This window comes from Mchenga conophoros, linkage group LG11, assembly GCF_057382185.1.
Source record: "Mchenga conophoros isolate Kocher_MC1m ecotype Shallow Benthic linkage group LG11, M_conophoros_male_GT1.1, whole genome shotgun sequence".
NCBI classification, from domain to species: Eukaryota; Metazoa; Chordata; class Actinopteri; order Cichliformes; family Cichlidae; genus Mchenga; species Mchenga conophoros.
The window spans coordinates 35,593,241-35,620,068 of record NC_140536.1 but is presented as its reverse complement, the minus strand read 5'-3'; the positions used below and the strand labels follow the sequence as shown (position 1 = coordinate 35,620,068).

Genomic DNA, 26,828 nt, shown 5'->3' with positions numbered 1-26,828 from the left:
GGGTGCACTGATTTGGTTTAATGGGCACAGGCACTAACAGTGCTACATAAATCACATTTATACAAGAAAAAGGAGACAGATATTAGATTACACGTGTTTACACATCCATTTGCTTTTTGTTTTGACTCATTAATTATCATAAAGCATAAAAAGACATGCTAGCCATTCATTATCCACTAATTTTGTTAACCCTCTCAGGCTCAAATTAAACTTTTTGTTGCTAATGCACAACCAAGTCCTGCAGTGGTACTTCTGAGTAAAATACACTCATAAAATATGTGTGTGGGGCAATCAGGTTGTTAGTTTTTAACTGTTACAAATCGGCAACGTCTGCCTTGAGAGGGTTAAGATGTTTTGGTATGAGTAACAAAGCAGATGCGGTTTAAGCAAGCAATAGTTTTTATCTAAATGCTGTGGATTAAAAAAAAAAAACTGAGTTCATAAAAATTTCCTGGGAAAATCTTTGGTTGATTTTTAAATTTCAGACAAAACAACTGAATATTTAATGTCAGGAAGAATACCTAACAGATGAAGTAAATTGCACTGAGATAGGTGAAATGATGCATAAAACATAAAGATCTATGTGAAGCAGTTAACTCGTGTTATTATTTTTAGGCAGAGCACTGGACGGCAGTGCGCGTCTGGTTCGACATCGAGGGCTTTCACTGTGTTTAGAACACAAGGCACATTGTCGTGTTTCCAACCTCCGAGCCTCTTGTTTTTCACGCCTGAAAAAGTAACCTCCCCGCTCCCTGTCAGGGTTATGTAGGCCAGCCTGCTGAGCACGGACAAAAAGGGAGCAGAGAGCTGTAGATGCAGCCTCAGCAAAACCATCTCCTGAAAGCTGTAAGTAGGTAGAGAAGCCGTTTCTCAAGGGAGACGGTGTTATTACTGCATGCAGCTGAGGTAAAATGCTTTTGAAGTAAACTGTTAGCATTATGGATAGACATGTAGCAATACAGTTTGTAATATGCAAGTGATTTTAAAGAGCTATAACTACGTTTATGTAGAAAATATCCGAGAGTATCTAAGAGCTCGCGCAGCTCTGCAAGTGCATTTGTGGTTATATTATTTTAACAAAACATTAAAACGTGAAACCAAGTTTTCTGAACGAGCTGCATTGATCGGATGTTTTCCAATATTGATTCTAACGTGTCGGTTTGGGTGATGGCGTACGCAGAGCACTGATCCAGTCATGTGTAGCTCTAATGTAGGAGTGTCAAATCAATTCTGTTCTCAAAAGGGCTTTACTGTAAAACTATGGCATAACTCATTCAGAAAAAAACACCTCTAGACTAAAAAAGGAAGATTTTAAAACATAAGCTGCATTCTGAAATCTTTCACATTTATTAAACCTTCCAGTCACAAAATGAATGTTAAAAATAAGTGCAACAGTGTCAGTTTGATTCAGTCCGCTGTCACTACAAACAAACCCTACAGCTGAAACTAAAAGAATTGTTGTATTAAATGTAGTTTCAGTCAGAGACGCTGGCACGTTTCAGTTTGCATAGAAGCAACATAATTATTTGCCAACAAAAGTGCTTTGTAATATTTTCAACTTCATTTTTTTATCTATTCACCCCTTAAACGTATTCTTTAATGTGTAGATCGACTGGAAATAATCAGCAAGAATATGAGTAAATCTCCCCACACGACTAATGCATTAGGTCTGGGCTTAATACCTGAAAATGCTTCGTTTGTGTGATTGGTGTTAATATAAATTATCTGACGATCAATGCAGTGTATCATCAATTTTTCCTTCAGCAACAAAAATGTTAAGTGTCTTCATTCGGATAAACCTTTCTGCCTTAAAATCTTAAAACCTGGATTATCTAGCAGCTTTACTCTGAGTGCACACACACAGCCACATTCTTGTGCCTCTCCCAGTAATGACAGTCTTCCGGAAAGCTCCACGCAGCCGCGGACTCCTTGTGACGACTGACTGCATGAACAACAAACCCGCACAGCTGCTTCTCCAACACCTCCACCACAGCTGGGGCATTTCCCTTCTTCCCCTGACCCTCCATCACCTGCCTGATACAGTCGTGGGGCACAGGCTGCGGTTTGGTGCTGTAGGACACCACCAGGTTGATGTTGTTCACCTGGAGCACTTCGAACCAGTTCTGCCCTGCCACATGGTGAAAATGCTCCCCTGCTCGCCAGTTTCGATAGGTGCTGCTTGAATGGTTGATCAGCCGCACTGACCAGCTGACCCAGTTGTACTTTTTCACCAAGAACTCTAAAAGCTGCTGAGTTGAATCCTGAAGATTCTCTTCGTGGTTTTCCTTCAGGAGGCGTTCGGTGTCTAATTTTGCTTGTTCTGGGAAAGCAGCAATGCAAGACTCAATGGCTGACTTCATCCTGGATTCAACTTCTTCAATTTTGCTGCTCCACTCTTGGATTTTTTCCTGCTCTTCTTCTTGGCCCTGTGTTAAGGCACAGTGACCCAGAAGAGCAATCAGACCCAAGCAGAGAAGCTCCTTCATCCGAACACAGAAATCTTCCAGAAGGCGGCGGTTCCGTGCCACATACCTACAACACAGAAGAGCAGCTTCATCATACTTTCATCTGACATCCACAGAAATGTGCAGTGGGGATTTGTAAATCCAGAAGCATAAATGTGACAAAATAGAACAATTTACCTTTCTACCACATCTAAAATGGGCTCTCCAAAGCAGTTAGTCCCCATGAGAGCATCACAGAGCACAAGCAGGTTCTTCTCTCCTCTAGTTTTGGCAAAGTGCTCCAAAAAAAGTCTCTTCTTCACCTCCCTAAACTGCTCTTTTGCTTCCAGTATATCCATATACTTCCTAAACTGGTTCCGAATGTTCTCCTCAACAGAGAAGTACTGGGAGTCCAGTCTTCCCTTCTTGAGCTCGCAGTCTATGTCTTCCAGCTGACTCGAGAGCACATCGAGTTTGTTCTTTACTGTCAGGAACTGTTCTTTGACATAGAAGACCTCTTTGCTCTGAACATTATCTAAGGCCAGACGCAGGACAGGAGCAGCAGCCTCGCAAAGAGGAAAGAGCTCACCCACAGCACTGGCCAGCACCTCGGCCCCCCTCTGAAACATATCCATCACTGCCTCAATGGCCTCCTTCTTCTGGGCCACAACCTTCTCCAGTGGATTAGTCATGTTCTGGGATACAGAGAAGCAAAATATGTCAAACATAGATAGAAACTTAGAAATTAAGCGGTGATTCTTTATGCTGTTATCATAATCATACAAAAAATTATCTCATAATATCTTTCCATCTATGATCTTAATTAGGATGAGGAGAAAGTGGTCATTTCTCAGACTTTACCATGAAACCGTAAAGTGTCTCTCAGATTATTTAACTGGTAGTGCAGTAGTCAAAGATTAGATGGAGTATGGTCTGAATATAAATCTCTGCACCATGAAAATACTTTTCCAGTTTTTTTGTTAGTTTTCTGAAAAATTCCCACACTGTGAATGAAAAGTTCCTTTTGTTGTGCACCAGACTGTTTTGACCTCGTGTCAGCTGCAATTTTTTCATAACCTGGATTTACCAAGAATTAAAAATAGAAATATGATCCAACTTCCCTTTTTATAAAGAGAGCAGAAAAGTGAGGTAGCTTACAGAAGAGTATAGAACATTTCTAACTTCTGGAAATGTTACTGTTCCAGCTGTTGGCTGTACTTTTAAAGGCGATGGTTCCCCCACTGGCTGTTAGATGAGAATAATTATGGAGTGCAAAATGGTCCAATGCAAAGTGAAGCTTTGTGTTGGTCGGAACACACTATTTGACACATTAAGTTTGTTTTGTTGGCATATTATTTATAGAAAATCAATTTCCAGATTTGTTAGCAATTTGTTGCAGACCCCTGGGGGTCCCTGGTCCTTACTTTGAAAGTCGCTTCTGTATCTGCATATAATATTAAGACAACAGATGCTGAAGGAACAAAGCTCAACTGAACTGCATGTGTGTGAAAATGAAGGACACTGGTGTTGCTTTCAAATAAAAGCTTTAACTTTACCTGATTAGTAATTGTAGTGTGTACACTGAATTTAAGAGCAGTAATGCTCTACAGTTTAATACTGTGTTGCTTCATACTGGTAAGGACCTTTTTTCTAAATATATTAAAGCCAACTCTCTATATTTATTTTGTAAATATGCTATAAATACACATTTTCTGACAAACAAGTCAAATGACATTGCTGAATGCTTGTTATTTTAACAATATGTCACTGAATTATTATTATTATTTAATCTTATGTCAAAGACTCTTTCTTTCACAAGTGGAGGAGAGAAATCTGAGTTCAAGATGAAATTCAGTATTTTTAGAGCATGATTTGGTGTTTGTTTGTTTTTTTGTTTTTTGGTCACATTGCGTCTTAATTCTGCTCTGATGGGCACCATTATGTCCTTGGATTACATTTCATTTTACGCATCCAAAAGGATGTAGATGATGATGTCATGTGAACAAAATGGGGGCCTGGATGAGAAGATGCCCTTGGCTCTGACTCATTTTAGATTCGCAGATGTTTAAAAACCCGCTTTCATCTTTCAGTCTGACATGTATAAATTACTGTGCAATCCCAGTTCAGACGATATTTGTGTCTGAACTCGAATCTGCGTCACCGACAACCTGCAACAAATCATCATTCATTTTGTTTACATTTTAAAAGGCCTCGTAATTTGTTGTATTAATAAAGACAAACATGAGCGCAATAAGATACCAACTATGAACAACAAGGTTTAAGTAAATATTCTAAGGATGGGAATTCCATGTGCCCGAACTGAACCATTTCTATCTGCCATGCGCGCTCAAAAGAAATGCGCAACGTGGATCTTTTTACGCGCAAATCCCCTCAGAGGATCGGACACACCTTGGAGCATGTTAACCCTTCTGATGAGGGAGGAAGATAAACATTCATGACATTCTTATAGTAACAGTGTTTTTTCTGTACCTGAATGAAATGCTTCTACTGCTCCTTCGCGGCTGATAAGCTCCAACAGCTGCAGACACGTTACCCCCCTTCAAGTTTGAGAAAATTCCCACGGTTCTCTCATGCACTGCTGAGAAGGGTCCAAAACCGGACTGAGAGCGGAGATGCGCATTGAATGCCTGCAAAGGGGGAGAGAGCGCGCGAGAAGGAGAGATAGATGGAAAGAGAGAGAGGAGGAGGAGGAAAGCGCAAAACTGCGCAGGGTGAAATGTGTGGTGGGTCCATTTTCTTTTCAGTCAGGTCACAATGACTGGAAGGTTTAACTTCTTCAACAGAATGGAAATTAATCAAACTGCTTTTCTAGTGGGCGTTTCTTCTTCTTCTTCTTGTTCTGGGGCAGCGTTCGTGCACACTTGTCGCAGATATTTCACCATTTTATGCCTCAGCCGCTGTGAAAATGATCCAGAAGTTGAGGTAAGACGATCGAAAAACTGTTGTCTTTTGTCTCTTTAGCGTCTGAATACGATGCACTGATTTTCCTTTTCACCTCAACCGCGTTTTCGGATCATTAACGCATTTATTTGACCTTCTGCAGGTTTAGAAACCCCAATGCTCAGAGCCTTTAAGAGCTTTGATACTGCTGTGAAAATGTCATCACGGTAAAGGATATTTTAAATAATCAGGGAGGGGAATCTGACAACTACCCACTGTATATTTTTAGAACTACTGCGCATCACTATATCATTTTCTGTTCAGATTTGCCATAAATTTATATACATCCGTGAAACATCTCTTATAAACTAAAGACCATATGTTGTCATTTTTCATCATTCTCATGAGGCTGAGATTAAATTAAACCTCACACCCCCGCCTTTTCAGTGCGCACACGACGCGCCCTGAGCGCCGAGGCTAAAACATCATATGTACGGATTCATACTCGCTATGTGACGGAGAGCTCTTACAGTTTTCAAATAATACAAATTTTCTTTAGATTCTTCGAAAGGACCTCGTATCACGAAGAGGGGAGAAGAAAAAGCTCCATCACATGACGGAGGATGTGCGTCGGTGGTTCACAAGCACTCATTAATCTGCAGCGCAGGTAAGCGCCTCAAAATCTTTGTGTCTCAGTAATCCGCACTGCAAATGCCCGTAATGCGCATTTTCCTGTTTTGATCCCCCAACACTGAGCTGTGAGTCAAACCTGTTCATCTGGATAATAATGCATGAGGGCCATACCAGAGGGACTTAAGCTCGGCGATGCGCCCTGCTTACCTCACCTGAAGCGATTTTTTTTTCACTAGTTTGTAAATTAATTTCGGGTTTTCCAGCAGAGTTATTTGGCCTCGAAAAATGGAAACAGCTTTTATTAGGCTGACAGCTTTGATACACAGATATGACTCCGTGGACCCTGAAGGAGCGCCGAGAAAACAGGTGTAATGATGACACAAGTGAAGTACTAACGCCCTCTTGCGTACAAATGAGTAAACTGCACTTCATCTTACGCCTGCTGCACAGAGGAACCGTAATAACAAAGTTCTTATTCATAGCTAAAATTAAACGAGGTATAACTTGTTTTCGGGGAAATTTACACGTTGTGTAAGGAGATGATGATGACTGATGGATGGTTTTGACTTTATGTATTTGGACAAAATAACAAAAACTCAAAAAATGTTAAATACATTTAAAAAAAAATGTCAGCATTATTAAAGAGTAAAATATTCACTAAAATGAAGAAAAAAAAAAAGAAACTGGAACAAAACAATAATTCATGTCACAGATACATTACTAAAGAGCGTTTTATTTTCAGTTTTGATCTTTTTTATTTAGTTTTGTGCACTACACACCTTAATGTAACTGAGCAATGAGTTACATCTTTGTATATCTTTAACAATATATCTAAAATCTAATTTTTGGGACCAAAAACATTCTTTTTATGGCATTCAATTTATTACATTTGTGTTCCCACAACACATTTTCTTAGTTTATACATTTTAAATGCCACATTTATTACACATCTAAACCAGTTCTTTGGCTCGTTCAGCATTTTTAGACTACAAAAAAGTAAAAGAAATAAATAAATAACTAAAATCGTCCCAAATCTGCTGAAAAAAAATTCTTGAAATAAATTCCAAACCTTTTCTACTTTGGAAGTGCTTTCCATCAGATTGCAGAACCTTGTTGTAGAAAGTAAATCACATCCGGTACTGATGACTAGTACTGGGTAAAAGGTCAGGGCTCTGTGCAGGCCAGCTAAGTCCTCCTACATCTTGTGGGCGATCGTGGCTCAAGAGTTGGGAGTTTGCCTTGCAATCAGAAGGTTGCCGGTTCGAGCCCCGGCTTGGACAGTCTCGGTCGTTGTGTCCTTGGGCAAGACACTTCACCCGTTGCCTACTGGGGGTGGTCAGAGGGCCCGGTGGCGCCAGTGTCCGGCAGCCTCGCCTCTGTCAGTGCGCCCCAGGGTGGCTGTGGCTACAATGTAGCTGCCATCATCAGTGTGTGAATGGGTGGATGACTGGATGTGTAAAGCGCTTTGGGGTCCTTAGGGACTAGTAAAGCGCTATATAAATACAGGCCATTTACAGGCCATTTACATCTAACAGAGACTCAAAAAGACTAACTTTGCCAACCTTCCAAGTAAATATAATCAGCACAAAGAGGAGCATCTTATACAGCAAATCTGCTGTTCCATCCACGAATATCAGAAAATAGGTTAATTCAGTTATAAGTAGGTTTCTAGTCCAGAAATGGTCTGTATTTGTATAGCGCTTTACTTGGTCCTAAGGAGCCCAAAGCGCTTTACACTATACACAATCATCCACCCATTCACACACACATTCACACACTGGTGATGGCAAGCTACAGTGTAGCCACAGCCGCCCTGGGGCGCACTGACAGTTTCCATCATGTTCTGCTGTAAACTGCAAAACCTGTGACACTGCGGTGACCTGTAATCTTCTCCCTTTGGCTGTAGAGGGCGACAGATTAACCTGATCGTGTCAGTCATACCTGCTTTTTTCACAGCAGTGTTAACTCAGAAAAGAGACTGTTAGATCAAATCAAAATGTAGGATAACAGATGAGCTTTAACAAAAACATGATGCGTCCCACAAATAAAGGGAAGTCTGGTCACCTGTATGTGCGAATACATGCACACTTTCATAGTGGCAGGAGCTTTTTAACATAAGAAAATAGACTTTTTCTTAATCACAAACACACCGATCGATTCTTAATGCTGTTAAATAATTCAATATGCCAAGTCAGTATTATTGATTGTTTATTTATGGTGCATATACAATCAGGCATCAAATTTGCAGAACTAAAAAGGCAACATGTTCACATACAGGGCATACCAAAAAGAGGGCCATATGATCTCCCAAAATATCAACAGAATTTTAACTATATTTACGTAGCATATAGTGTTGTAACAAGATGGCGGCACACTGCAACAGAACCATAAACCAGTCTGTAACAGAGTCTGTGTGTTTAAAAAGTAGGAGAAAAGTATGGCTATATATATATACTAAAAAAATAATTTTAACTGAGGTGTTACTGGATAACTTTTCCAACAAACACTGTGACAACTGACGTTGTGTTCTAATGCAGTAAACCCACCAACCATCTGATACTCTTGGCATCACCAGTTTTCTAGAAAAATAAGAGAAATTGTTCAAAACATGAAGACTGCATTAAAACAAACCCCTTAATAAAAAAATACAGAAAAAACGGGACATTCAGGCACTGTTGTTCAGACAGGAAAGGACACAAAACGCTAAAAATGATACATAGTTGCTCAGGATGGCCTTAAAGAAAATGACGGCTCAACAGATGTTAAAAACCTCCCACCAAAGAAACCCTCTGATATCTCCTTACATACTTGGTGCATTTCCTGCATCGCTAAAAAGCTGTAGTGCACATTAAATAGAAAAGAGTGGCACAGCTGCACAGAACGAGAGCTCTGTTAGAAACTCAAATACCACAGGTGTGTATTACAGGTTGGGGAAACTGAACTGCAGCCATTGCTTAATTTGACCTCATAAATGGTAAATAATGACATATTCAGTGCTTCTTGCTCCAGTGAAGTGCTCGTTATTGGCAGCTGTAGTGCTGCATGAAAAATCTGTAGTGTCTTAATGTTTCAAATATTTTCTGCACTTAGGAAAGAAAATAAAGAACTCAGCACAGCAGCATCACTTTAGTGTAAAATAAATTTAACGTAAGAACAAGTAAAACACATTTGTGGCACAGATTTTGATAATTTGCTTAAGATGACACGATTGATTATATTCAATAAAGGATTATATCACAGTAGTCGGTTATTAGATTCATAGATATGAGGCTTTGAGATGCTTGTCTCTAGTTCTAGTTGAACTCTTTCATCTGAAGGCTGGTTTCTCCTGCCGTCACACTGATTTTCTTGTAGTGTAATATATTTTCACAAACTGCATTTGGCTGGAATAGACTGCATGTAAAGCTGTGGGAAGCTCTGCAATAGATTACGTTTAAATATGGAGCTGATGCATTGACAGTCAGCTCTCATTCCAAAGGTTTCAAATGCTTCTGTTCATTTTCCCGTAAAGCCACCAGACTCTCCCAGAGACAGAGCAGATGTGAACGAGCACTGGTTAAAGCTATAACAAGGCGGCGCACTCACTGTCAACACGTCACATGCAGATACTTGTAAAGGACACTTTAGTGTCACATTTAAACACACTGGGTAGGGGGCTGTATTTGATACCAAACTAAGATTGTGGTGCTCAAAGAATCCTGAACAGAAATTTCAGAGACATATGTGCAACTTCAATGGAGGGAAAGCTTTTTAAAGCTTTTTCTTATTTTGGCGTCAAGTTGTTAAACTTTTTAAAAGTGTTTTGTGTTTTTTTTTTTTAAATCAGGTTAGACTGGTCCCAGATAAATAACCACAGGGACTCTGCTTAAACTAAGCCAAGTGCAAATTAATCAGCAAGCAAAAATGTCCAATGAAGGACATGAACTAAAGTCTTCTATCTGGCAAAGTCCTGCACACCTTGTGTGAGCAACTGAGAACGGGAGTATTTGATGCCCTGGAACGAAAAAAAAAGTACTTTTTAATGTTTTTTGTATAATTATGTGTGTGCAATTTCTTTAGCGCAGCATACTGAACCCATGGATGATTAACATATCTTTTCTTGCCATGAGCTGAAACCACTGCAGTAACATTTTTTTTAAGTTGAAGAATCAGCCAGTCGATGTCAAAGCAGCAGGAAACGGGCCATGCTCACGTCTCACACACAGCTCACATGTGCAGCAATCACCAGGCTTTTAAAGCAGTGAAGGGAGACGTTGTCATTGGGAGAGAAAATGAAAGAAGGAATGTGGACCGGCGAGTCCGAAAACTGAAGAAAAGCACTGATGAAGCAGAGACGACGACTCTTCACGGTTCTTCACTTGCACCTGCTAAGAGCTTCCTGCATTTTCTCCTGTACGTGCTCCATCTTCTCAGCCCACTCCTCGCTCAGGCCCTCCTCGTCGTCTCCGATGACGGCCGCGTACCCCATGAGGGCGATGAGCCCGATGCAGAACAGGTAGGTGAGGCGCGTGCACAGTCGCTCCATTGTCTGGCGATCGCCTTGGGAGTATTTCAAGTAGACCTCCAGGATGGGTCTACTGAACAGCTTGCGTTTCCCCACCACGCCGTCGTACAGCGTGTGCAGGTTCTGGTCACCCAGATCGTTGGCGTAACTCTCCTCAAAGTCGTCTTTCTTGCGCTCGCGGTGCTGCGGCCGCGCCTCCACCATCTCCATGAACTTTCTGAACTGGTGCTTCAGGTTCTCTTCAACCTGATTGTACTGGCCGTCCAGCGTTTCCTTCTTGATCTGCACAAGCGTGCTGCGGTTCAGCTGGGAGAGCTGGTCCAGCCCTCGGTTGACTGACGCAAACTCGCGCTTCAGAGTACGAATGTCTTCATCATCGATGTGGTGCAGCACCACCCGGATCAGGGAACCGGCAACACCAAAGATGGGGTTAACTACAGCAGCAGCTGAAGAGATGGTGGCCACACACTGAAGCACTTTGACCAGACCCTGCTTCAGCTTGGCCTTCTCCTCGATGATCTCCTCATCCATCATGGCTGAGGTGCAGGTGCTGAGGTCAGAGTCAAGAAGTGGGACGTGATCTGTGACAGTTAGAGATTAGATTACATGTTTGACCTCAGAGTTGGATTATTACAGTCTTTGAATTTACTGTGACATAAATATACTCTTGTGCTTTAGATTTCCCTGATCTGTAGTTGGTACATTCAATATTTTTCTTAAACAAAGATAAGAAAACACCATCTATTTTGTTGAGTTAGCTAAAGAAGAGGATTTCAAACCTCTCAGGGCCAGTGACCCTGGTTTGCAGTGGGCTTTGTGTCACTTGATAATGAGACTGACTACAATATGACTGACATGAGAGGAAGTTATCGACATAATGTGCTTGTTTTATTAGCACAAGTTTCTGGCTATGAGTCAGAGAGCCATGGATCTAAAAGGTGAACATGCAAAAAAAGGCAAACATAAGGAATTATGTTTTCATTATTCTGCTCATTTCCAACTTCAGTCTTATCCTTAGCCTGTACCAGAGCAGCTTTGCATGATCCACAGTTCTAAAGGGTTCGTGTTCATCTTGAGTAGCTCCCTCAGTTCACAGTCAGTCTAACCGGCTATGTCCCCAACCAAAACCAACAGCCAGTGGGTGGTGCTTGTGTGGTTATGAGTGGAGCAGGGATATCTGCTCTCACTGATATCCACTATGATGGATTTTTTTAAGTAGTTTTACTTTTAATAAAACAAACATATTTAGGCTCCCATATATGGCATTCATGTAAAATTTAATGAATATATTAATAAAGAAAAAAGCTTATTGTTTCAGTGAGGCAAAGACCAAATGTCCCGATCATGGTTGGTGATATTATGCTGGTTGACCCGTCAACAATTTGTAGTACACTAATTAAATATAATGCTGTATAAACACATTTAAGTGATGCTAAAGTGCAAAAGAATGCAGTGAAATATAATTTATGTCATAGAAGCCTAGTGTGGATCCTTCATTCATAATAATAATAATAATAATAATAAATGTCCCCTGGCTGTGATTCACCAGGCAAATTGGGTGTAGCAGAAGTCTAACGTCTCAGCTGTTTGATAGAAAAGCAGATGTAACAGCAGCATTTATTTACAGCTGCCGCTCGCTGTGCTGTGACAGCCACAGAAAATAAGCATTTCATGGCAGTTTCACAGAGTTTCCAACGTCACAGAGGACTGCTGTGTGTCGACAGTGACACAAAGGTGCTGCTGAAGCTTACATCAAATTTCCTTTCTTCAAGTTCACACTGGAACAATGAAAATATGGATGCTGGTCCTGATGAAGATGATTCCTGAAACAAAAGACAGAGAGACAGATTCAGACAGCACGCTTGGATCCAACAAAGACGTCTCATGTCACTGATTCTGAACCAGGAAGTAAACAGATTTTTGTCCCTCGCTGGCTACAGTTTTCAGCAGTGAAGGAGTTAACAGCTTCTCTCTCTTTCAGCTGCATTCAGCACCAGGCTGCTCTCTCTGTGTTTCTATGGCCCGAGCAGATAGCTCCTCAGAAGCAAACAGGACGCGCACCGAGACAGCCGGAGTAGCTTCAGGGCGGGACAGAGACGCTCTTCAGCCACAGTACAGGAACAAAAACAAACATGGCACGGCCGACTGAGCTGACAAACCCGTTCATTGTGTAACAGCAGCTTCTCTGGAAGTGCTTTCAGTCTTCAGTTCAGAGGAAGATTGTGGAAGTTTAAAGTTTAAACTGACTGCTGTGAAGAGCTGATGACGTCCAGTTGTTATTAACAGAACTATATGTGGGTGTTTTCTACAAAGACTGCACTCTCAGCCCTCTCATTTTCCTGCAATTGTCAGAAAAGACCTGTTGGGTGCCGTGGCGTCTCAAACTAATATAGCTAATCACATCAGCGGCGCTGTGGTGACCAGAAGCCTGAGCGAGTGGAAACAGGCCCCACACTCACTGCACAGTCTTTGTAAATCCCCGTGACCACCAGGGGGGGGCGGTAATATGCCCACAATAAAAACACCACCCATAGCAACCATCCTGATTTCAGCACCACCACTGTGGACTAAAAGCACTGACGCTCACTTTTAACCCTTTAGCTTTAGGATAACTTTAAATGTTCAGTTTAAATGCTTGTAATCAACAAAAATAACAGGAAACGATTGATTAATCTAAGTACTTGTGAAACCTGCACTTAGAAAATCACGTTGAATGATTTTAGAGCTTCATAAGACTTTCTTAAATGTCATTTTTTCAGGAATTTACAATTTTTAAGTGGTTAGTTTTTTTCATTTTTTGGCTGAAATACATTTTTTCTGTCAGTAAATGTCCCTCCACTTTCTGTTTTCCTACCATGACGTTGATAAAAGGCCTATTCTGCTTCATTTTTGGTATCTGATGGCAATTAAATCCTCCTAAATTTGCACTGATGTCGTATTGTGTCTCCAACCTGTGTCCTTAATTTCACAGAAGGTGATCTGGAGGAGAAGATGCCCCATTTCACAACATAATACAACAAGCTACGCGAAGCAATGAAGGTAATGAAAGGGTTAACTGCAGTTTTAAAGCTTTGATTATTTAATACTAAAGCAAAATAGATAAGATAAGATAGAACTTTATTAATCCCTCGGGTGGGTTCCTCTGGGAAATTCGATTTCCAAAAAAAGCACAGCACCGACCGAAGTTACAGTTACAGAATTGTTTTATTTATTTTTTTATATATATATATATATATATATATATATATATATATATATATATATATATATATATATATATATATATATATAAAATACAGAAACAAATATAAATAAAATATACAAAGGGGATAAATAGAATAAATAGGAATAAAAAATAAAAATACAAGTGAATTGCACATTTCAAGTATTGAGTCTACTGCACTGTTGACTATTTACAAAAAGTATTGCACAAAAGGTATTGTACAGTGAGGTGAAGAGGCACTACAGCTTAGTTGTTCCCCCCTCCTTTGTCCTCCTGTTTCCCCTCCCTCTCCCCTCCAGAGAGGAGTTAAACAGTTTGATGGCGTGTGGGACAAAGGAGTTTTTAAGTCTGTTAGTTCTTGTCTTGGGGAGAAGCAACCTGTCACTGAACAGACTCTTCTGGTTGTTTATGGCCGTGTGCAGAGGATGCCCAGCATTGTTCATAATGTCCATCAGCTTTTTTAGTGTCCTTTTCTCTGCCACTGTCACCAGAGTGTCCAGCTTCATGCCGACCACAGAGCTAGCCTTCCTGATCAGTTTCTGATGTGAAGTCATTTGTATAATCTGAGCTGTATTAATAACAATCTCAGTCAATTGTGCACCAATTAAAGAGCACGACTGCTGTGCTTCTATTAGCGGCATTAAATTAACCCTTTGTGTTAATGAAATTAATCTTATATTGACCTTTGACCTTTTCTTAGCAAGTGGTCTCCATCATTCTAAGATATTCGTAGTAATTTGAAGAAGAAACTCAATCATATTTAAGTATATAAGTTTAGGACAATTAATAAAACTCCTAATTAAATGTGAACAAAGTGGAGAAGCTAAAGCTCCTGAGGTTAAAGCCTTCTGAAAGGGTTAACCAATCAGTGCTGAGTGGCAGCGTGGCCCTTACAGCCAGCAGGCTGCACACTTCTCAGGAGCTGACAGAAAGCTGTGATTCAGTAGTTGTGACTCAGCTTCTGCATTAATGTGCGTCTGAGCAGAAACCAGCAAAGGAACAATTATAATAATTGTATTTATTTATTTATTTTTACTTTTAAAGAAACATTTGGCGACACCTTGTAACCAAAGCAGCTCTGTGACGTAATCAGGAAATGTCAAACGGCTCTCACCTGTTTCCAAGCAGAGGAGAGGCCATCTTGAATGTTTTCTATAACGTCACCAATGCTAGGCTAGCACAAATTTACACAATAAACTCCAATAATATTGTTCCTAATGTACGCCACTTACATTTTCAATGCTTATTCTGATTATTTTTGTGCTACTTATTCGTGTTAAATGACAGGATACTTTCCCTTCACAGAGCTCAGCCTGTGTGGGGCTTTCCTCTGGGGAAGTGCTCCCTTGATGGCCAACACAGCCAAACAACTACTTTGATAAGAAACATACAACAATGAAGGGCCATCCGGAGTTCTCGTCCGTGTTTGTAAGTAGTTCTACAAGAATAACATCCTCTCCTAACAGCACAGGCCCGGCACACTGCCTTCTTGCCCCAGCTCTGGCTCCCCCTAGCAGTCCCTCCATATTTCCTTGTTACTGCACACCATAATGCCCTGACCCTCCCTGATCTATTATACAGTAAAAACACCTAAATACATCTTAAAACCTAAATTTCTCTGTCTAAATAATAACTATAGAGGCTCTACTTGCCTTCCAGCCAACATTAGGCACCATTGGCCACATCAGAACAGAGGATTGCTTACCTTTCAGACAATGGCTCTAACTATACCTTCCTCTCCAAAGTCCCAACCTCGACAGCCTCCTTCTTCTTCCCAGCAATCCCTGCAAAAAGGACACTTCCATGTCTGTAGCTCATGTAGGGGTGAACAAATTTGACAAAATCATTTCTAAAAAGCCCAGAAAGTCCCCCAAATCTAAAAATGGCCATTTGGGCCCTAAATAAACATGACCTCCAATATCCCATTAAAAAATAATTTAAAAAATGGCATTAAAAGGTAAAGCCCCCTCCTCAGAAATATACTGTTCTACCCCTATGGTTTCAACTTATTTTGGTCCATTCAGTAGTCATACAGTTAATACTGAAGAGGGATTGTCCGTGAGTGCGCAACTGAACTCATAGGAACTTGCTGCTGCTTTTCGTGCGTTTGCCAAGTCATGGAGCATCTCTGAGAGGCTACACAGACTCCATTGGTGGGATTAATTGGTAAAACGGACCCTTTTCTTATGGACTAGATCAAAAGAATCCGAAGAAAACTATTTTCACGTGAATAAAATCCAACAAAACCAAAAGTGAGCCGCGAATCCAAATGGACATCTCCAAAAGTGCACAGGTGTATCCAAATGCTCAGGGAGCTCTCAAGAGGCAACAGGAGTATAAAAGAAAATTGTATCCAGCGTAAAAGGTAAATATAATCCTAAATATAACCAACATTTGCCAAATGTACATACAAATTAAAAGTTGCATTTTAAAAATGTCCAATTTAAAGTCTACTAAAAAAGTGAAGGGCATTTAGAAAGATGGTCCAAAATGCGCAATGGCACTGTCGACAATATTTTTTTAATCTAACTTATTTAAATACATAATTTATTGAAAAATACATTTGTTATTACTAACAGCACCGTAGAACATGTTTTTAAATTTAGATGAGCTGTCTGACCAACAAGGGCTATCTAGCAGACAAAAAGCCTGAGCTATAGGCGCTCCCATTCAGTGCGCCAAAGTAATCGTGTATAGTTATGATTTGGTCCTTCATGCGGCCTTAAATAAGAATAAATGGAAACCTTAGGCACAAAAAACGTGCAGCCAAATCCGGTGAATTCTTTGGTGTGAGGATCAGCCTGCTGCGCCGACGGTTGAAGCTGTTTCCCCCGAAATAAACCTCATGCAAATCCTGCTGCCAGCGACCAGCACGACACAGCGTTAAAGCACAGACTTGTTCCTCATTTAACCCGACTGTTCCTTGCGTCGCTTTTTAGAGCAGCACACAGCCACAGTTATGATGGGCGTTTGCCTCCCAGCATGTCCAGACCTGAGCAAGCCGCGAGTGGGTTAGAGACCCCGCATCCCCTCACTGAGACATCCAGCCTCAGGCAGCAGCAACACAAGAGAATCCCTGTCCTCCCCGCGCTGTGAAGTGGGAAAAATAGAGATAAAAGCCGACTGTTCACTAGAAACGACAAAGCTTTCAGTTATCTGCTGGGAAAACGGTCCGCATCGACGCTCAGGGCGTGCTGGTCGTACAGTAGCGCGTCTGTGAGCCAGTACAGCCTTTATTCAGCACCGCAGCTGCAGGCGGAACTGCAGCCGGACGCACGCCTGTCCTCAGTGAACAGTTGCCACCGCAGCTGTCAATCGGCTCACATTTCAGACTGTGTGATGAATACACGCAGCCATATACTATACTCTAGTAACCGCATTTGTGCAAGATCAGCTGTGCGTAATATTTACGCTCCGCGGTGACAAACCTCTGTTGCAAGACCTTGTTTTGGTTTTTGTTAGCTGGGGGGCAGGAGGAGCGCCTTGTTGACACGTTGAAAGCCACAATATTGAAGCCCCGGGGCAGAGGCTCGACTACAGAACACCGAAATATATTCATGCACAGTGTCACCATTCTTATGTTCTAGATTAAACAAGCTGCTTTACTGCAGCTCTGTGTGCTGTAAACTTTGGGACTCCAGACAGATATTGTTTGCGGATGTGTTTAATATTCTAGAATAAATAAATACAAACAAATGGAAACGTTGTCACTTTGTTTTATTGTACACATTTACTGCAAAATGAGAAATGTAACATTTCTGTGTTCACCCTGTTTGCCTGCTTCAAATACTGAAGTGTAACCCAGAAACTGCTGAGAGTTCATTTCAACGGGAAAAGGGGAGGGACAGTTTTTGTAATCGTGTTTTTAATATTTGACAAAGTCCAAAAATACACTTTAAAGTTTACCAGCATTGTCTGAACTAATAATTCTTTACCCGACACTGAAATCAAAGATGTTGAGCTAAAATTGTAGCCACAATTGATGCACTCACACTGTAGTTACAGATGTTACACTCCAGGGGCGCTGTTCTGCCATGTTAGTTAGTGCCATGGATTTATGCATATTGCCTCAGTCATGATACATTTATTCAGGCTCTTTTCCAGTAAGAGTTTCGTACATGCAAATATTGCTGACATGAAGGGAGACAGATCAGAATGTAGAGTTGATCTCATGAAGGTTAACTTCAATAACAGTCTGAGACTGCATGACTCCACCAAAAATTCCTGGATGCAGAAGGATGACAGGAGCCGGATTAATTTATAATTTTTAAAGAACATCAAGACAATTTCTTCCAATATTTCTTTGTTTGATATATTTTTGAAATGTGTGATATGTGAAGGTTCGATGTTGCTAGTACTAGGATTCTGATGAATCCTGCTGCCTAACACATCATCAAGAGGTCATGAACTGAGGAAATGCACAGCTGACTCATTTGAAACACCAGGTTCATGTTATTCAGACCTGAGACAATTCCCATCATTAATTCAAAGCCACCAAAACACAAACAGTCAGATTTCATTATTCTTCACACCGCGGTAAAAGGGACCCTCCAATCTGCTGAACAGAAACATCTAAAATGTAAAACTGCTGTCTATCAGCTGCACATTATTCCTCCAGTGTTCATGTGAGGTCCTTCCCTGTTGGGTCCCTGCGTGTCTCCAGATGGGTTTATGTTCTCCAGCAGGTTTCTGTACTGTGTCGTCTCCGTCTGGTGCCGAGCGATTTTTCTAGCGTAGTACCTCCTGGATGCGGCTCTCCAAGCTTCCCTTTGCAGCGTCTGAGACTCTTCGGGTAGCTCCGATATCAGTGTCCTCCTCCTCTTATCCACAAAAGAGCTGGGCTGTGAATACTGAGAGTTTGCGATGTGGGGGAAGGGGCTGGATCGTGATGGGTTTGCCTGCTGGCGAGCTATCTTTCGAGCATAATATCGTCTGGAAGCTGCTCTCCAGGCTGCCCTCTTCAGTCTCTGAGCTTCCTCTGGCAGGTCCGACATTGGCACGCTCTTCTTCTTGTTCCTGAGGAGGTAAAAGATTTTACACCAAAATTATTTCTGTTAGACTCTTCTAAACTAATAGATATTATAAATTAATCAACTGAAAAACACCCTGGGAATTCTTTTTTTTTTTAACTCTTTATTTTGTACTTTTTCCTTTGTATTACATACGGACAAGACAATAATAATAATAACACAACAACAAACACACAAAAAAAAAAAAAAAAAAAAAAAAAAAAAACCACGAGAGGTCCCGCCCTATAAGGCTGACTGAGACTTATAAATTATCCATTTTGTCCACTGTTTTCGGTGTTTGTCAGATTTCAGTCTCAGAGTGTAAGTCATTTTTTCCATTGTATATATGTCCTCGATTACGTCCATCCAGTCTTCCAGTTTTAAAGGATCGCTTTTCAGCCAATTCTTTGTTATCACCTTTTTGCTTGACAACAACATAATCTTAAACAAATACCAGTCCTCCTTTTTTACATTTTCCCATATTCCAAAATACATTACTCGTGCCTCACACAGTACTTCATACCCCAGCACCTTCGTCATTGTTGCCGCGATTCTTTCCCAATATGATTTAATATATTTACACTTCCAAAACACATGTGAGTGATTGGCGTTCCAGTCTCCACATAATCTCCAGCATTGTTGGGGTGTTTTCAACTGCTTGCTTTTGATATACGGAGTAATAAAAAACCTAATCACATTTTTCCAGCCATATTCTCTCCATCGTCTAGAGCTAGTGGAGTTATGCTGTGTGAGACATAAGGATCGCCAATCATCCTCTGACAACTCAATTTGTAGTTCCGATTCCCACTTTTGTTTAATATATAATGTTTCATTCCTATTCGAATTTTGTAGGCCATCATATAATTTCGACAGAATTCCTGATGGAAGATTTTTATATGCACCTGTTATTGTTCCTATTATACGATTTCTTTCTCTCGAGAGCTTCTTTCTAATTTCTGTATTGTAAAAGTGTCTTAATTGAAAGTACCTAAATAAATCTGATTTATCCAATCCGAATTGTTTCTGTAGATTCTCAAAAGATTTAAATGTTGTCCCATCTATTAATGTACACATTGCTGTAATTCCTTTATTGACCCATCTTAAAAATGTGCTATCCCATTGTCCACTTTGGAATTTTCGAGAGTATGCAGGCCAAATCAGCAATTTACAATCTTCTGTAATTCTATATTTCTTCATTATTGTCCACCAGAGTTTAATAGTAAATTCAGTGATGAGATTTTTGTTCGTGGGCTGGGTAGTTTCTTCTCCCAATCTTGCTTGTGGATGACATGATAGGCAATAATTTAACTCTATATGCTTCCATTTTGAAGTATATTCTGATGAACACCAGTAAACAGTATATCTCAGCTGGGCTGCATAGAAATATTCCTTGAAATTCGGGAGGGCAAGTCCTCCTTTTTCTTTTCCTGATTGGAGTATTTTAAATCTTATTCTTGGCTTTGTCCCTTTCCAAATAAATCTACTAACTAATTTATCCCATTTACCAAACTGTGCATCTGTTATTTGGACTGGTAATGAGGTGAATAGGTACAATAACCGGGGAAGCACATTCATTTTTATTACCTCTATTCTTGAGCTAAGGTCCTTGACAAGCGGAGCCCATTTAATCAGATCTTTTTGGATTGTGTTACTAAACTTCACATAGTTTGCCTCGTATAAAGTACTTGTATCACTAGTTAAATAGACACCTAAGTATTTGATCTTATTTGAATCCCATTTTAGTTTAAGTTCATTTTGTAATAATTCTTTGGGGAAATAATTCAGACAGAGTACTTGAGTCTTTACGATGTTTAGTTTATATCCTGCGTTTTTACCAAAATATTTTAATGCTTTAAACAGCCAAGGAAAGGTCGTATCAGGATCCTGTAGATATATAATTATATCATCTGCAAAAAGACCTATTCGTTGTTCAAGTTTGGAAACAAAAACCCCTTTTAAGTCTGTACTTTGCCGTATATACTGAGCCAAAGGCTCAATATACAAAGCAAAAAGAGCTGGACTCAAGCAGCAACCTTGCCTAGTTCCTCTAAAGAGCTCAAAGCTGTCTGTCAAGTCCCCATTTATTTTAACTCTAGCCATTGGCCTATGATACAGGGATTGTATACACTTGATGAAGATACTGTCAAAGCCCATTCTCTTCAAAACAGCAAAAAGAAATATCCAAGAGACTCTGTCAAAAGCCTTTTCAGCATCTAAACTCACTAAGGCTGTTGGGATTTTTTCTCTATTAACTTCATTAATTATATGCAATGTGCGTCGTATATTGTCTTGTGTCTGTCGCCCCTTAATGAACCCTGTCTGGTCTTCATCCACCAGGTCAGGAAGGAACAGCTCTAGGCGTCTTGTGATTATAGATGTAAATAGTTTATAATCAACATTTAAGATGGAGATTGGGCGATAAGAATCACAGTTTTCCTTGTTTTTACCTTCTTTCGGTAAGACTGAGATGATGGCCTCTTTCCAGGAAGGTGGAATTTTAGCGTGTTTTATTGTCCAATTAAAAGAATCTATCAAAATAGGGGCCAAAACCTCTTTGAAAGTCTTATACCACTCATTGGGGTACCCATCACTCCCTGGACTTTTATTCGTCTTCAATCTCCTTATTGCCTTATCCAGTTCTTCCTTTGTAATTGGTTTGGTTAATAGTTCATTTTGAGTTGTCCCTATTGAAGGGAGGTCTAACTGATCCAAAAACTCTACAATTTCTGGTCCATTTTTCTGATCCGGTTGACTATACAATGTTTTATAATATTCTTGAAAGGTGTTTTTTATCTGTGTTGGTTCATATAGTAGTTCCTTGGTATTTGGATCTCTAATCTTGTTGACTGCATTAGTTATTTGCATTAATTTTAACCGTTTAGCCAATACTTTAGTTGCTTTGGAGCCAGACTCATAGAATGTTTGTTTTGTGAATCTCAGTTTCTTTTCTATTTCCTCCATAGTCAAATCACTTAGTTGTTTTCTTACGTTTTTGACTTTTTCGGCCAAATCAGGACTCAAATCTGTATGCTTTTTTTTTTCCAAATCCCTTAATTGTTGTTCTAATTTGGACTGTGTAAGCTTCTTCATTTTTTTGAGGTAGCTGGTCCTTGATATCAAATACCCCCGAGTTACTACTTTCACAGTATCCCAAATTATTGTTGGGTCTATCTGATCATCCTTATTGTGGGCAATACAGGTTTGTATTTCTTTTTTGATCTCTTTTACCTCAGATTCATTATTGAGAATACCAATGTTCAATTTCCATAATAATTTCTTATTCTGATTATGTAGGTGAATGGTCAAATGAATGGCGTTGTGATCCGACAAGTCGGCTATACCGATATTGCATTCTGTGACTCTATGTTTATCACTTCTATTTATCAAAAAAAAATCTATCCTAGAGTGAACCTTATGGGCTGCTGAGAAATGGGTATAATCCTTCTCCAGAGGGTGTAATTCTCTCCATACATCACAGAGATCCGCTTCCTTTATTAATGAGTTAAGAGATTTAGATTTATTATCTTTGCGTCTTACCCTGGGAATTCTTGTGCTCTGTGTTTACTTGGTTAGCCTCCAAGCTGTAGTCCTGTATCAGTGTCTCAAGGAATTACCTTTAAACATTTTTTAAAATTGAAAGCCAAAAAAAGAAAAAAGATACGAGGCACGGACTTCGGTTAAGTAGGGTAACACAGACTCATAGCCCGCAGAGAAACTGTGCTTACATGCGTAATCATCCCACTAAGTCCCGTTTTGAAACAGGAAACACACTGTATGTGTTAAGTTCCTGCACTGCTGAGGTTGCCCTATATTCCCCCAGTTCTCGCTCTCTTACTCATTTGTTCTCTGTTGTGGTAGAATAACATTTAAGTTGTCGTCAGAGGGTCCACAGATGATCTAATGCACCATATCTCTTCAAATAAAGTTGGTCAGAGGTTTCATAACACGTTCCTGGAAGTATCGCAATAAAAGCCTAATAAAGAAGTAAAAGGTTGTCTCCAGTAAATCCTTACAGAGATGTTCATTTGAAACAGATATAAGAAACGTGGAATAATAATAATAATAATGAGTTCATAAGTTCAACAAAATGAGAGGATACTAAATTATAATCAATTGCATCACAGGTGCCCAACTCTCACAACCACCTTTACAGCCTTGACAGCGTTACTTTCAGTAACAGATGAGTTTAAAGGTGATGGCTGCACGCTGCTGTTGTAGAGAACTTCAGTCTGCACTCCCACAGTGACGATGAATCAATAATCTGCTGCTTTTCTTTCTTTTATTCAACTGAATCTTTTGCATTTTGACTGCTAGTTAGACAAAAACAAGCACTTTGGTTTCAACACTATAGAGAAAAATACAACAAATCATCAAGTCCCCGAGTAAATAATTATTATGTTTCTGTATTAGCATCCCCTCTGAGGCGTCGCTGGATTATCAGCTCATTAGTTTCTCTGATATAACCCACCTCATGTGCTCTGCCTCAGTCATTGCAGCTCCGCCCGGGTCTGCCTGTGGTTTCTCCCTGAACGTCCTTCCTTCTCCGGTCTCCATTTTTTCTACATGGATCATTAGAGATGAACATATTTTTAGTCGTACCACTCCAATGTTGATATTATATTTACTATGACTGTATTTAATTACAGTGTTTTTTCCTTTGGCTGTATTTATTTTCAAGCTTCTCTGTTGCTAGATTCCAAAACCAGACTTCCATGTTAGATCTTCAGTGTTTGATGGGTCAGTTAGAAAACAGTGATACTGACGAGTTTAGCATTGTTAAAACAGACGAGTCATTTTCCCCCAACGGCACCATGTGACAGGACCGGGTGGAAAAAATGCCCTATATTTATATAATATTTCTCATTTGTGCAAACAGCAAAACAAAGAGAAGTAGAGGATTTGCTTTTCCAGTGCTGAGAATATTAATGTGAATAAATTAAATGCAGAGTGCATTACTTTTTACACTGAGACTCTCTTTGTCCTGACACGGACTGCCCGTGCTCTGCTGATGTTCATTCATCTCCCACTTGATTAAGACCGTGTCGACGTCACATGGCTCTTGTTTGACCACGAGGCTGCTGGGAGATGTCGGCATATTTCTGGCTGACTCTGTTACACCCGAAACCTCGGAGGAGCGGGAGGTGCAGCTGTGCTCCAGGACCATTCTGCTGGGGGAAGATGGAAGAGCTGACTCCTGGCTGTGGGAGGAAACGTGTGAGGGGGGTCTTGTGAAAAAACCCACTGTAAAGAAAGGAAACAAACAAAGGCTTATTTTGTGTGTTATATTTCCATAATATCCACAGTCACATGTACTCAAGTCGTTCAAACACTGTGTTTTCTAGATGCAACCAATCAAAAGGCAGTACTCCTTAAAGAGGGAGGAGCTACAACAGCTTCTTTTACACAGAAGATGAACTGGGGGGCTTATAACACAACTATGGATTCATGTAAATTATGAAACATGCAACTCAGTGTGAGTAGAGTTTAGCATTAAAAACAAGAGCTTGAAATGACAATAACAGGCACCTTTTCCCTGATATACTCCAAAAGACTTCTATAGAAAATCACTCAAGTTTCTGATATTCGTAAATCATTACTCACTACAATGGATTTTCATGTTCTATATATATTTAAAAAAAATCTCAGGGCTCAGTGAGAAATGGTTTTACTCAAAACTGTGAAGTGGAATAATACTTCAGGAGATGAGGTGGAGGAGGACCAGACATGAGAGCGAGAAGATGAGAGCTGAGAGGAGGACATGCCTTTGAGGAGCCTGAAAAGGGCAAAATGTGTAAGCTAGGGCTCTGAAATTGTCAGAGAGGACACCAGCCTGTGAAGGGAATCATCTTTCCATGGCAGTCTTGTTGATGAGCACCTCCCACTTGTTTGTGTGCTCTGATTTTTTGTTTTTTCCTTTTCTCAAACCCGGTTGCCTAGTTTCAGTTTATAACCACTTGTTTGGTAGTTGTGGCCGCTGGTAGTTTTTTCAGGTGTCATATTAAAAACAATTTCAACCCATTTTCAGTATGGTATTAATGCTACCTTCAGAAATGAGCACTTCCCTGTGGTCTGTGGGCTCTGTTTTTTTTTCTTCTAAAACCTGGTTGGTGGCCGTGGCTAGCATTGCCCTGTTTTTCGGTTTCATGCTAAAAATAAATAAATAAAATAATATCTGCCCAACTTCAGTATGGCTGGAAGTGAATTGATAAAGACAGGAGACATAGGATTTAGTGCACTTTTAGTATATAAATAAAGTTGAATTCTATTCTATATATTAATTATATAAATCAACAGCAAAAAGGAAGAACTCAAACTAGCTTGTGTGTGTGGGACTGGGTGTGTATGAATTCCACTGGAAAGGTTCTAGTTTCCCCTTCTAGTTATCATATGGGCCTAAAAACTTCAGAGCCCTACATTAAACAATTTTCCATATAATGGAGAGGGGGTCAGAAGCTCATACATCTTCCTCTGAGCTTTTTCCTTCCTGCTATAATGTCTAGCCTTCCTCCACCCCCTCTCTTAACAGCAGTAACACTGCCTGCTCTACCTCCAGAATTACATCCACCCCAAGTATGGACTGCAAATCTAACCCCCATGAATATGGCATGAATAGAAAGCCCAGGATGGCCCCTTGACATTACAGCAAGTCTCATATAGATTGCATAACCGGTGCTTGACATAGAGGTCACAGACTCCTGTCCCCAACAGCAGACAAAATCTTAGAGGAAATTATAGAAATGTTCTGTAATAAGGTGGTGGGTGGCAATGAGTCGAGTAGATACATTTTTTAAATTGATTTATCTGCACAGCATGCACTAGCTGCTCTTTTCTAGCCTGCCCTGACAAATGAAGTGCAGGGGTAAAAGGACATGGCCATTGGCCTTTGGGAAGATCAGTTTTCTTTTTCTTCATTTTAATATTCTCATCTACTTTCCTTCATGGAGCAATTCCAACAAAACCTCTCTCGGTTCAAATCCCAATCAGACAGTCGGGATTGGAAGCGTTTCGGGGTCAATGATCCCGAGGACTTTACAGGCAATTATGAATTGTCAAAGACATTACTCTCATCTTCTTGTGAACTAGTGGCCTGTAGTGGGTCTAACAAAGGGATGACTCAAGGCAACAGCTGACAGGCTGTAATTTGTCACCAGCCTAAACCTGCAAAGCCAGAAGTGACGCTCGTGTTTACTTACACGATAAACTCGTCTCACAGTCCTGCTGCTCCGCTGTCAGCTCGGTGTCAACGCATCCCGGATCAAAGTCGCTCTGATCTCCCTTCTGCCGGTCACCGGAGCTCCGGGACCTGCCGAGGCTGTGCTCGTTCTTGAACAGCCCGCAAGTGCATCCCTGCCGGCGCAGCACCTGCAGTTCGTGCTCCATCTCTGTCAGTCTGCACTCCAGGCGCTGGATCTCTTTGTCCCTGTCGGCCACCATCCGCTCATACTCGTAATTCTTGGAGCTGTTTACGCCGTACAAAACGTTTATCACAGAGTCTATGGCCAGCCGGATGGCGTTTTCCACCACCAGAGCCTCGTCGTCGCGGAGATGTGGGTGCAAAGTTCTGTTTTTGACCAAATCCATGTTTCCTTTAACTGACTTGTACTGACAGGCTGTGCTAGAGGGAGATGCTAGCGTTAAATGTGAGGATGCGCTGGCTCACTGAAGCGATAAGCCGCGCGCATGCGCCCTCCAAAAAACAACAATTAACACACCAATTAAAGCTTTTTTTTAGTGATTAAAAATATAAAATGATAGTGTTACATTCTTAATGTCACTGATGCCGTGTCTATTACCGCTAGCTGAACAACAGAAGCAGCAGGGGCATCATTATCTTCTTCGCCTACAAGTGGCGGTCAATAAATATTGACTTGACGGTGATAGCACCGACTACTGGTCATTTGACTAACTACACTAACAGTTACTATTAGCAGTTTTTCTTTAACCTAGAGATTTATCTGACAGACTGTTTTTTTTTAAATTCATAGTTAAGGAAATAACTCAATCCAAAACTCACAGGTTATCAACATTTTCAGCACTATTTGGTTTATTTTAGGGATAAAACTATGTCCTAATCCTTTTGAATTAGCATAATTTCATCACCCATACCACAGTCA

The 26,828-nt window shown here is 40.5% G+C and overlaps 3 protein-coding genes and 1 long non-coding RNA gene across 4 annotated transcripts; 1 reads left to right on the top strand and 3 right to left on the bottom strand.

The window, feature by feature from the left end:
* LOC146564866 (protein rapunzel-like) lies at positions 1-5,108 on the bottom strand. Its single transcript, XM_085292657.1, has 3 exons — positions 4,935-5,108; positions 2,643-3,139; positions 1-2,532 (listed from the first exon to the last, which is right to left on the bottom strand). The coding sequence occupies exons 2-3, from the start codon at positions 3,134-3,136 to the stop codon at positions 1,842-1,844; spliced, it is 1,185 nt and encodes a 394-aa protein (XP_085148783.1). The 5' UTR covers positions 3,137-3,139; positions 4,935-5,108; the 3' UTR covers positions 1-1,841.
* A 65-nt stretch (positions 5,109-5,173) lies between these two features.
* LOC146564864 (uncharacterized) lies at positions 5,174-17,407 on the top strand. The gene is made up of 4 exons (XR_014894445.1): positions 5,174-5,387; positions 5,905-6,012; positions 13,454-13,521; positions 15,011-17,407. It is a non-coding gene; the product is annotated as an uncharacterized LOC146564864 (long non-coding RNA).
* On the bottom strand, positions 8,170-15,479 carry rpz (rapunzel). The gene is made up of 3 exons (XM_085292659.1): positions 15,411-15,479; positions 12,234-12,305; positions 8,170-11,063 (listed from the first exon to the last, which is right to left on the bottom strand). The coding sequence occupies exon 3, from the start codon at positions 11,014-11,016 to the stop codon at positions 10,333-10,335; it is 684 nt and encodes a 227-aa protein (XP_085148785.1). The 5' UTR covers positions 11,017-11,063; positions 12,234-12,305; positions 15,411-15,479; the 3' UTR covers positions 8,170-10,332.
* LOC146564863 (uncharacterized) lies at positions 17,406-26,586 on the bottom strand. Its single transcript, XM_085292656.1, has 4 exons — positions 25,908-26,586; positions 23,671-23,955; positions 23,183-23,273; positions 17,406-18,721 (listed from the first exon to the last, which is right to left on the bottom strand). The coding sequence occupies exons 1-4, from the start codon at positions 26,293-26,295 to the stop codon at positions 18,301-18,303; spliced, it is 1,185 nt and encodes a 394-aa protein (XP_085148782.1). The 5' UTR covers positions 26,296-26,586; the 3' UTR covers positions 17,406-18,300.
* Between the last annotated feature and the right edge of the window lie 242 nt (positions 26,587-26,828).

What these genes read in the sequence shown, in the direction of transcription:
- LOC146564866 (XM_085292657.1), bottom strand. Translation starts at nt 3,136, where the DNA reads ATGACTAATCCACTGGAGAAGGTTGTGGCCCAGAAGAAGGAGGCCATT. An exon ending in ATTTTAGATGTGGTAGAAAG is followed by an intron (nt 2,533 to 2,642) that starts GTAAATTGTTCT and finishes TCTGTGTTGTAG; the next exon opens with GTATGTGGCACGGAACCGCC.
- rpz (XM_085292659.1), bottom strand. Translation starts at nt 11,016, where the DNA reads ATGATGGATGAGGAGATCATCGAGGAGAAGGCCAAGCTGAAGCAGGGT.
- LOC146564863 (XM_085292656.1), bottom strand. Translation starts at nt 26,295, where the DNA reads ATGGATTTGGTCAAAAACAGAACTTTGCACCCACATCTCCGCGACGAC. An exon ending in AGAGAGTCTCAGTGTAAAAA is followed by an intron (nt 23,274 to 23,670) that starts GTAATGCACTCT and finishes TGATCCATGTAG; the next exon opens with AAAAAATGGAGACCGGAGAA. An exon ending in ACTGAGGCAGAGCACATGAG is followed by an intron (nt 18,722 to 23,182) that starts GTGGGTTATATC and finishes TTACCTCCTCAG; the next exon opens with GAACAAGAAGAAGAGCGTGC.